Source organism: Gopherus evgoodei, chromosome 15 (assembly GCF_007399415.2).
Source record: "Gopherus evgoodei ecotype Sinaloan lineage chromosome 15, rGopEvg1_v1.p, whole genome shotgun sequence".
In the NCBI taxonomy this organism is placed as follows: domain Eukaryota; kingdom Metazoa; phylum Chordata; order Testudines; family Testudinidae; genus Gopherus; species Gopherus evgoodei.
The window spans coordinates 11,962,294-11,974,545 of NC_044336.1; the positions used below are offsets into that span (position 1 = coordinate 11,962,294).

Consider the following 12,252-nt stretch of genomic DNA (forward strand, 5'->3'; position numbering starts at 1 on the left):
CGGTCTCAGTTCAGAGCTCCCCGTGGAAATGTCAAGGGACCAATCACCTAGAAACACTCATTTGCAGAACCACAATGTTGCCATGACAGGCAAGGCCTGCCTACTTGGTATGAACAATGTTGGGTGCGATGACCTTTGCACCACCCCAGTGGCTGTATTGGGACCAATGGGCGGCATCTAGACACCAGTTCTCTAGGACTTCAAGTGTCTTACGTAGTGATAGAGGAAAATGATCTCCCTCAGCTTCCCTTTCTAGACCCCATGATCCTCAAGAGGAGATCTTTGAGGAATAGGAGGCACGACTGCATAAAGAAACTACACCAGCAACAAAGATTTCATCATCCTATTCAGATGAAGCTGTGATGTCTCCTCCGTCATCAATCGCAGACGACTTCAAATAATTCCAAGACCTCACCAAGAGAGTGGCAGACTTACTTTGATCTCCCTCAAAGAAGTAAAGGAGTCACAACACAAGCTGCTGGACATACTCCATGGGCCCTCATCATCTCTTATAACACTCCTGATCAGTGAGGCCCTACTAGACCCATATAAAATCATCTGGCAAACACTGGCCATGAAAATGCTCACATGGAAAAGGGCAGACAAAAATATTATGTCCCCTCTAAAGATGTGGACTTTCTTTTTTCCCCATCTATCACAATTCCCCTGTGGTAGATGCCATAATTAATCCTGGGAGACAGCACCACACTAAATCAACACCTTTACGACAAGGATTTGAAAAGACTGGGCTTATTGAGCAGGAAATTGTACTCATCAGCAACTCTGCAGTTTAGGATGGTGAATTATCAGGTCCTGATGGCAAAATATAATCAATATCAGTTAGTGAAATTCAGTGCCTTTATTGAACATGTCTCAAATGATCAAAGAGAGCAGTTCCAAGCCATCAGTGCTGGGGGGCAGCTTGTGGCAAGGACAGCACTATAGACTACATTAGATACTTCAGATACAGCTGCCCACTCCATATCATCTGCGGTAGTAATGAGGAGAGCTTTGTGGCTTCACCTTTCAGGCCTCCAAAGAGAAGTCCAAATGACACTGGAAGACTCTTTGAGGGAAAAACATGCTTCACTCCACACACTTAAGGGCTCAAGAGGCCACATTACATTCCTTGGGGATCTACATGCCTGCACAGAAAATAGAGTATAGCAAATCATAGGCATCACCAAGATCCCAACTGGCCCAGTTTCCCTCCACTCCAGAGACACCACAAACCCCAGAGGAAATGCCAATAAATACAAAACCAAAAGCTAACAGCTGCCCCCCTTCCCCTTCCTTCAACTGTACAGCCCTCAACGTCGAAACATCAATTTTGAGACATTGATCAAGGCCCTGAGCTCACACACTCACTATCACTTTTTGCAAAACTCGAGTTATCTATGTCCTTTTGGACTCTGCCTTGTTCTTTTTCGATAAAACTGGAAAAAGATAATATCAGACAAGTGGGTACTGGAGATCGTCTCCAATGGTTATTGAATCCACTTTACCTCCCTCCCTCCTACACATCTTCCCTGCCCATCCCTCTTCAGAAACCCTTTTCATGAGTGCCTGTTACATCAGGACATAAATCATCTCCTAAACTTTGGTGATGTAGAACCAGTTCCAAATCAACACAGAGGGAAGCGTTTCTACGCCAAATACTTCCTTATACCCAAAAAGAACAGAGGAAGGAGATCCATTCTGGATCTGAGGTCACTAAACAAATACATAAAGGCACAAAGATTCAAGATGGGTACATTAGCAATAATAATTCCATCTCTGGACCAGGGAGACTGGTTCTTGACCTACAAGATGCTTATTTTCATATTGTAGCTCAACCAATCCCACAGGAGGTTTCTGAGTTTCACCTCAGGTCAAGACCATTTTCAATACAGGGTACTTCCATTTGACCAATCATCTGCACCAAGAATGTTCTCAAAGGTCCTATCTCCTCAAATTAGGCATCCTGATATATCTGTATCTAGATGGGTGTCTGCTTAAGGCAGAATCCTTCGATGAAGCCCTGTTAGCCACACAAAAGACTATTGATGTATTCATGCAGGTGGGACTACAACTGACACTCAAAAATTGACTCTGACTCCAGTGTAACATCTAGAATTCATAGGAGCCTTTCTCCCACTACACAAGTTCAGCGCCCTAAGCATCTTAATCGATGCCATTCAGATCAGCCCTAGACATTGGCCAGAAATTGCCTTTGGCTACTATTGGGGCACATGGCAGTAAACACCTTTATAATAAGTCACGTAAGGCTCCACATTCATTGCCTTCAGGCATGGCTCTAAACGGTATACACACCAAACAGAGACAGATTGAATAAACTGCTGTCAGTGCCCTCAATGGTCAAAGACTCTCTCAAATGGTGGAAAGATCCGCAAAATGTCTGCACAGCCACCTCCAACATCAATACTGAAAACAGGCTGATCTTTACTGGGCTGGGGGGCTCATATAGACAATCACACAGTTCAAGGCAAATGGTTCCTCTTAGAATCAATACTACATATCAACCTGTTGTAGCTCAAAGTCAGGAATTGTTGACATTTCCTATTGTTATCTAGGACAAATGTATAAAAGCCATGACAGACAACATAGCATGTACGGTCTACATGAGCCACCAGGGAGGAGTGAGATCACCATCCCTTTGCTCAGAGACAGTGAAACTATGGAATTGGTGCATTTGTCACAGCATCATATCAGCAGCCTTCCTGCTGTCTGTGCAGAATACCACAGTGGACACCCTCAGCAGGATATTCTCGCAGGAACATGAATGGGAAATGGACTCAGTTGTTCTCCACAATGTATTTTGTCACTGGAGAGTCCCCAAGATAGACTTATTTGCCAGGACCAGAAAAAAAAATGCTCTTAGTACTGCTCCAGAGCTGGTTTGGGACATCATTTGCTACGAGATGCCTTCCTCTTTCACTGGAACACAGGTCTCCTTTATGCATTTCCTCCAATTCCTCTCATATTGAAGGTACTGCTCAAGATAAGAAAAGAGAGAAGAAAAGTTATTCTCATAGTTCGCACGCGACCAACACAGATGTGGTTCTCATACCTTACTCAGTTAGCAATTTGTACGCCAATCACTTTTCAGTCTCTTCCTCACCTCTCCTCTCAGAATGCCGGACAGATCCGCTATCCCAATTCACAGGCTCTCCGACTAAAGGTATGGTTCCTCAGTGGTTCGAAAACATGGAGAGCTCCTGTTCAGAGAATGTGAGATGTTATTCTATAGCAGAAAAATAATACCTCGTCACGTGTATATGCAGAAGTGGAAAAGATTCCAAATCTGGTGTGACTCAGAACATATTACCCCCATATCCTCTCCCCTCCTGCTAGTACTAGACTGCATCCTAGATCTAAAAAAGTCAGGATTATCTCTGAGTTCAATAAAGGTACACCTCAGAGTCATAATAGCCTTTCATCGTAAGATAGACGGCTACTCCGAATTTTCTCATCCTACAATGAAATGATTCCTCAAGGGTATGGGTAACCTCTTACAAATCGGGCATCCTACACCAACATGGGGCCTTAAGTTGATTTTGAAGTGCCTTACAAAGCCCCCCTTTGAACCCATGACCTCATGCTCAGTTATGCATCTGTCTATGAAAACGGCATGTCTAGTAGGCATCACCTCGGCTTGGAGAATCAGGTAAATAGAGGCTCTAATTGCACACCCACCCTTCACAATTTTTTTTAGGGATAAGGTTGTACTGATACCACATAAACCAACTTACTTACCTCCTAGCCTTCTTTCCAAAGCCACACTGTGCCAAGAGAGAAGCAATATTACATAAACTCAGTGTCAGGAAAGCTTTGGCATTCTGTTTGGTTAGAACCATAATTTTCAGAAAATCTGCTAAACTATTCCTTTTGATTGGAGAGAGGTCTAAATGATCCTCAGTTCCGAAACAGAAACTCTAGATGGATATCAAACTGCATTACCTATTGCTATTGTACCTGCAATCTTCAACTTCTGTCTGGAGTTCAAACTCATTCCACAAGATCTGTTTCCACTTCATTAAAAACGTCCCCATCACAGAAATATGCAGAGCAGCAACTTGGGCTACTAGTGGGGCACATCTGCTCATACTTTTGTGGAACATTATGCAATCACCTATGACTCAGCATCAGGTGCTGTGTTTGGATCCACACTATTATCATCAATACTAAACTTGGCTCTGAAGTCCCACCCTTCCATAAGGGGTAACATCGTACAGTCACCTACAGTAGAGCACCCATAGGGACGCTTCGAAGAAGAGGTTACTCATCTTGTGCTGTAACTGTGGTTCTTCGAGATGTGCCCCTATGGGTGTTCCATGACCTGCCCTCCTCCCCTCTACTTTGGAACTCTTAGTAAGTGTCTCTGCAGTAGAGAAGGAACTGAGGATAGATGGTTTGTCCATGCAGTGCTAGATAGCCTCGAGGCAAGGCACAAACGGGGGGAGTGCACATGCAGGTCAAACGGACACTGCTACCTAAAATCTCTGATCTGAGATGCAGGGATATGGATACACCAACAGTAGAGTACCATAGGAGGGCACATCTTGAAGAACCAGTTACTGCACAAGGTGGGTAAGCTCTTCATCTTGTAAAGTAATTTTGGTATTACCCTGTTTATTCCTATGTTTGTTGCTTCAGGATTGTTGTTTAGGGAAAAGCACTGATCAATTTTATACTATTATCCCTCCTAACAGAAACTTTGATAAAATTGTTTATTCCTAAAATAAATGTTGACATTTTGCTCCATAGAAGTTTTTTTATATATTTTGTATATAATTATTGTATATAGTTTACTTTGCATTTCTAAAAGAAAGATTTAAATTTTATAATTTCTTTTACTCACTCATTTTGAAGAAATTATCCTTAATTCTTCCTTGGATTAAACTGATATTTGTTTCATTTTATACAGTGCCAGAACCTATTAAGACCAGTTTAAGCCAGCCCCAGCCTGCCGGTACCGGTACCAGTACTTCCACCAGCACTATTACCAACAGCAGCAATGGCAAGCGTACGTCTGCTAATGGGCAGCAGCCAGCTGCATCCCGTTACTTGCCTCGTGAGGTGCCTCCACGCTTCCGCCAGCAAGAACAGAAACAGCTCTTAAAGAGAGGTCAGCCACTGCCTACCGGGACTCTGACCAGCGCAAGCCCACCACAAGGTACTGGACAAGCAGGGGCAAGTCCTCCTCCACAGCCAGGAGCAGGTGGACAGCATCATCCCAGTAAGACCCAAACCCAAACAGGTAAGACGTTCACATCTAATGGGGACACTGCAAATTCATTCTCTATGTAATTATGCCTTTTACCTTTGGTAACTAAAGTGACTATGATGAAAACTACTCTAAGAAATACCAAGTATTATATGTGGCAATGACAGTGTTGAAAGTTGAACATGTGCAATTTCTTTCTTCCTTAGAGAAATGAAAGAAGATGCATTAGCAACTTTATGGTTCAGGACTCAAATTCAGAAATGTTTATATATGCCAAAATTTAAAAAACCTTTTGTTCAGCAATCATTATCAACTATTTTCCTGTTCTCAGTATGATGAATCTTACTGAAAATCTTACTATGAGAGAGGAAAGGGAGATATGAAATCTGAATCTTAAAATATATTATTTTTTGTTTGTATCACTGGTAAAAATCTTCATGTGAATAGATTTCTGTTTCTGCAGGAATCAGGGCCTCATTGTGCTAGATGTTTTATGTACAGCCTAAGATTCTTGCACAGGCAACCTTAATTTGGGAATTTCCTATGTGTTGAGTGCTTGACTTTGCAACCATAATGTTCTTTAGGATAACTTTTGCGTGTAGGTTAAAAACAGGTAAATTTCACATTTGCTGCACTGCAGTTTTTTGGTACATTCACTTGCTCTTGTGCTTCCTAATAAGCCACATGGAAAGAAACAAAAATCGTAGGAAAACGTAATTAATACCTTGGACCTTCCTGCAAAGTCACCATTTTCACTTCAGATGGAAGCATGAAGGGTACCTACCTTCCTAACTATTGGGACTAGTGTGTGAGAGGTTGGTCTCTCATCCACCTTCCCTCTTCTCTTTCTTCGTCCGCTCCAGCTACTGGTGAGGATGTAAGAGGCAATTTTGCTACTCCCTTCCCACTCCCTGTTAGAGATTCTGTAAATCTCATTCTCACAGTGGTGATCCTTTAGTTTAGAGTCTCTGATGGATAGCTGTCACTCTGTTTTCCGCTATGCCTGTTACATATATATTTATCAGGCAAAGCAGGGTGCATTTTTGTGTGAGGTATTTGTCTTACCCTGAAAAGGTAAGCAGAATGGGACAGATCTGGTCCCCACTTGAAAGTTAGGTCATCCTAGCTACATTGCTCAGGACTGAAAAACTATGCCCCGTGCAACGTAGTTAGGTTATCCTAACTCCTCTGTAGACACATCTAGATTGATGGAAGAATTATTCCATCGACCTAGCTACTGCCCCTCAGAGAGGTGGATACACCTACATCAACGGAAACACCCCTTTCATTGATGTAGGAAGCATCTATGCTAGAGCAGCATAGCTCCAGTGCCATATCTGTGCAGCTGTTGTATAGACATACCCTCCCAGTGTTGTCAACATTTGAGATATTATCATGAATGTTACTATTGCGGTCTGATTTAATTTTGCCCAAACTGCCTGTGGTTTCCCCTTTTGGATGCTCAAGACCATTTTGCTGTAACTGTAGCTGCTGCCTGCAGTACAGTAGTACTCCTACACATACTGAGCATGGCAGAGCCCTGGAGCAGACAGAGCAGAATAGTATTGTCAGCTCTCATGGTCTTATTGCAAGCCTGACAACATTTGGTGTTTTCCTTAAACCCTGAGCTTCTGGGGATATTTAATTAGATTAGAATCTCAACCTTTATTTAAAAAAAGGAATACATTTCTAGTTCTTATGGTTGTAAAATAGGACCTGCCCCCTCTCTGCTCGGCCCCACCATCACACCCCTCTTCAACCCCCCAGGGGTCACTATATTACTGCACACAGCAGTACCAAAAATTAAAATACTGAAAATGGATGCCCCCCTCCAGCCACCAACTTGCCACTTGCCTCCTCACCCCCATCCCAAGTATAAAGGCTCGCCACCACTGCCCGCCCACTCGGCTCTTCATCCTCCCATGAAATAAAGGGAGGGGAAAGGGGGGCAGTGCGAAGGGATTGAATGTGACTGTCCAACACACAAACACAGGGGCCGCAGGGAGGTGAGGGGCAGTGTGATGGGGCCGGGGAGGGAGAAGGTCCCTGGACCAAGGAGGAGGGCAGCGGTCGGGGCAGGGCAGGTGCAACACACATACACACGCACAGAGACACACACACGTCTCCTCTGGGGATTTCCTGGCTGCACACAGTTCAACCCCCACCCACCCCCCGCGATCACTACGGAGGCCTCCTTGGGACGAACCAGCGCAGTGCCGCCCTGCCCCCAACCGAAGGAGGGTCTCAGTCCAGGCCCCCCAGCCCCCGAGCTGCGGCTTGAGCCCAGGCCAGGCACCTTTCCCCTCGCTCGGCACTTACTGGCTCTGCCTCAGCAGGCCCCAGAAGTGACACATCCACTGTATGCCAGGCAGGGGGGAACAGGAGACAGAGAGATGTGCAGTTCTGGGCATTAGGGTGGTTGGAGCCCAATGCGCGTGGGGCTGTGAGGTGGGGGCCCCCCAGGCAGGGGACGAACCCAGCAGCCGCACCCTACTGCTTGCCCACAGTCTGCACAGTGAGCCCATGTGCGCTGCATGCGGCCTGAACCGGAGAGAGAGGACAGGTGCTGGACCCTGCCAGGGGGCGGTGTGGCTCTTGGGGGCTAAAGGAGCCTATCAAAGTGGGAATCAAAGGAACAAGGCAGACTGGGGTCTAGGGAGCCTCAGCCTGTATTTAGTTAAATTTTTACTCTGTAATTGTCACACCCATATTTGGGGAAGGCCAGGGGGGAATTAGATTAAAACCTGATTTATTATTTTCAAAAAATCTCATGTTTTTTTGGAGGGGGCAGGGGAGGGTCTCTACTCAAGATTTTTGAACTCTTAGGCTATGGTCATGTCATGCAAGTTCTATGACTGTGAAAGCACCAAACTTCTTAACCGTACTTTTTGTTGCAAATTAATTATGAAAATCAATTAACTTAAGGTTTTTGACAGAAATCTTTTAGATAGGAGACTAAGTTGTTGAGGTATTTCTTTCCAAAGTACCTTGTGGTTGTATTGAAAAAGATATCGGAGGTAACTACCATATGTTAGACCACAGGAAATGGTAAATGCTACAAGATTTATGCAGTTGCTCTTGTCCAATATCAAACTCAAAAGAACAAACTCAGAGTAGCTAGGAGTCCAAAAGTATTGTACTCTCAGAACAAAGCAGACATGGTTGAATTTCTGGGGTAGTTTCACAGTTCTATACTTGAGAAAAAATAACTCAATTATTTTTGTCTTGTTTTTGTTTTGTTCATTCTCTGTCCTAAGATGATGTTCCAGAAATACAAAATTAAGGAATTCAGTCACTCCTTAGCAAATATGAACTTATCCTGAGTAACCTAGAAGTTTTTGAATTTGAAGTCTGTTTGAAGTTTTATTTATTGATGCTCACATTGCTAAAATACTATTTTGAGATAAGTTTTCAATATTTTTTTTGCTGTTTAGGTTTGAAAACTGAATAGATCAGTTAGTTTTAACAGTTTTTTTCCTTCCTTTCACATTTGCTGTTGATGTGGAGGTGCTTGTGAATTATCAGATTACATCATCATTTCACATCAAATAAGTTTTTGTTGTTTGAATTTTTCTTCTGTTATAATGAAAAAGAGGATCAAAGAAAACTTCAGAAACACAGTAGAAGTTACTTAGGAATTGTCACAACAGATATAGTTAGTACACATTGTTTTTCTTCTGCCAACCGACATAGGCCAGATTCCTTCACTTACTATATGACTTGCAGAAGTAATAGCTACCTCTCTCATGAAAGACACACTTTTACCTGCTTATGCAATATACACCCGTGACTAGATGGAAAGACATGTCTTCCATAATTACAATCTCTCATGTTCAAAGTTAGCCTTGTTTCATAACCGTATTGTGCTATGGATGGGATGTTTTTATTTGGTTTTCTAGAAATGTTAGTACAAGTCTAAACTCATTTAAGAAAACAATACAATTGTCCAGTGCCAACTGAGACTTTTCCAAGCCATATGGCCAAACACTACTTAATACTCATCCCTACCCAACATCCTCTTCATACTTAGAAAAAGCCTGGAAAAACATGAGCCTTGCAGCGTTCTCTATAAGTTGTCATATCTCCTTTCTGGAAGTCCAGAGAGAGAGATTATTTCCAGAATCAAGTCGTCTCACCAAGAATGCCATTCTTTTTGGGTTGTCATAGGCAGTGTGCAGCTGGATAGGCTGTGAAGAAAATACAGTCTATCCACATAGCGTAAAGAAATCAAAGGTAATTAGTTCTTCCTCACTTTGTGGAAGGTATTCCCCTCCCCCCAAAAACATGCAGAAGATCACTATAAATTACAATATAACCTACAGAAGGATTTTGCATACAGTAATGTGAGGCTGTCTAGCAAGCCTTGAACCAGAGACTCCCTGACTGACAGGTCTCTTGAGGTATCTGGCTTTTATAGTTTCTTATACCTTAATTTCCCATTTGTTAGTCTGCTACACCAGTGCTTCCAGCAGGATTTATTAATTTAGTTATTTCAGTGTTAGTAGCAAGGCAGTCATCAACTTTCTGCATAGGTGTGTGCATTTACTTATTTGCCCTTTTCCTCGTTTTCTGTGAAGGCTAGAAAGAGAGACAGAACACTGTAGCAATTAACACCCCCCCCCCCCCCCCCCCCCCAAAAAAAAAAAAAAAAAAAGGCAAGCAGAGCTACCTTTCCCCACTTCTTTCATAGCACATTCACTCTGTGGCATGCAAAACAAGTGAACCCACAACAGTAAAGAGAACTGCTACAATATATACAGTTAGAGAAATCAGGGTGCAGAATATTTAGGGTCAAAATGAAACATTAAACTACACCTAGAAATCCAGTTAGCAGATTTTAGAGCACAGTTAGTAGAATGCCTCTCTCTCCAGTTATCTTGGCCAAGCTAGATGCTTGGGAACTGTTCTACCTTTTTAGTGTTATCATCCCCTGCATATAAGGAGCTTGCTGAAATCTAAGAGCTCATTTGTTTTTCTCCACCAGGTGGAGCATCAGTACCTTTGCTAAGTGAGGAGATCAGTTGATATCAGAGAAAATGCAACAACAAAGTTAGGTGATATTTTCAAACTGGTTAGATGATTTTATGATCTCATCAGAAGTCTGCTGGACTAATTGCATTGCGATCTGCACTGATGGAGGCATAGCAATGACCAGAAAGCGTTCTGGTGTTGTGCAAAAAATAAAAGCTGCGGCATCTCGTGCTATTTGGACACACTGCTTTTACTCCAAGAGGCGCTTGCTGCAAAAGATGTGAACCAGGTCTTCACAGTGTTCTGAATACAGTGGTAACTCTTGTAAATTTTATTAAAGCCAGAGCAAGAAAACTCCCTGTGTTTTGCTGCACTCTGAGGAGGTGGGTACAGAGCACCATTCCTTGCTCATGCATACAGAGATGAGATGGCTATCTCGAGGCAGAATGCTTACCCATATATTTAATCTCAAGGAAGAGTTATGTACTTTCTTAGTTGATAAGAAAACTGAGTTTGCCAAAGTGCTGAAAGGATGACTTTTGGCTAGCAAAAACGCTGGATTACCTTGCAGATGTATTCAGTTAAATGAATAAGCTGAAATAAAACTGTGCAAGGTGGGAACACTAATTTTATTGCCACGCATGAAAGAATGGAGCCATTCAAAAGAAAACTACAACCTGGAAAGTTCATGTCTGTGGGGGCACTACTGATATTCTAAGCTCTTTCATTCTTTCATTCAGAAAAGAACATTGGCATAATTAAACCTCAGATAGCAGCACATCTATCTGGTCTGCTTAACAAATTTAATGCTCATTTTCCCAAACTCATAACAGAACAAGCTGCTACACCGATGTGGAATACAAACCCCTTTAGTGAGAACATTGATGCTAAACTTCCATTCAATGTCACATCAAAATTGTTAGAAGAGCTCATTGACTTTTTGTCAGACTGGTCCCTCAGAACCAGGTTCAAAGAAATGCCACTGGACACATTTGGGTGTCAGGGTTCCAATGAATACATCCCTGCTTTATTCTGCAGCACTGAAGGTTGATCTCCTTGTATCATCTACTTGTGCAAAGCTGTGTTTTCAGCCATGACATACATGAAAAACAAGTACCAAACCAGGATGAACTTTGACCATGACGTGCGTGTGTGCTTGTCAGAGATACCCCCATATCTTGACAGAATTGTTGATCAGCACCAAGAAGTTGACACTGAGAAAATAAAATTAATATTCAATTTTTCTGAAACCTATACTGTCATTTTTAATATATTTTTATATGTATGGTGTGTGTGTTTAATTGTAAACAATCCATTTAATACAGCTTTTAATCTAGTGGATGTGCAGAAAAAGCCTTGTGGCATAGGTAGGCCTTGGAGTTTTTTATAGCATTTTGAGGGGGGCTTCAGAAAGAAAAAGGTTAAAAAGTCCTGTAGTAGATGACCTAGCAAGCACTTCTCCAGGCTAGGAATGGGAGCTGAATCCCCAAATCCTCAATCAATGTTTCAAAGCTGGGGAGATCCCAGAAGTAGACCTTTTTGCTATGGTGATCAATAAGAAATGTAAAACACTTTTGCTTTGTGGGAAGGGGAGGTCCTGAGTCCTGTCTTTCTGAGAGATGCGCTCCTAGTTCCTTGGACAAAGAGTCCTTCTGTATGTTTTCCCCAACACCCGTGATGGTGAAAGTGATCAACAAGATCAAACACAACAAAGCCAGGATTATATCAATAGTCCCAATGTGTCCCAAACGGATATGGTACCCTTACTTGATTCACCTAGCCATCTGTCAGAAGATCAGCCTTCCATTGATTCCTCATCTTCTTTCCCAAGACTTCAGCCGTACTCTTCATCCCAACTTGGTCACTTCATCTCAAAGCTTTGCTCTTCGATGGTTCATGGCAACTACAGTGACCTCTGTTTTAAGGAGGTTAAAAGGTATTAACTGTAGGAATGATTCCACTAGATCCATTTACCTTCACAAGTGGAGCCTATGGTGTGTCCAGAGAAGTGTTCCTCCTGCCCACTTTTCCCTCTTGATCATCCTGATTACCTC

General features: G+C 42.7%; 1 protein-coding gene across 1 annotated transcript in view; it reads left to right on the forward strand.

Moving 5' to 3' along the window:
* Positions 1-12,252, forward strand: part of TNRC6C (trinucleotide repeat containing adaptor 6C) — a 238,841-nt gene that overhangs the window by 115,312 nt on the left and 111,277 nt on the right. Inside the window, 1 exon segment of the mRNA XM_030534098.1 lies at positions 4,928-5,260. Within this exon segment, the coding sequence (XP_030389958.1) occupies positions 4,928-5,260 (333 nt within the window).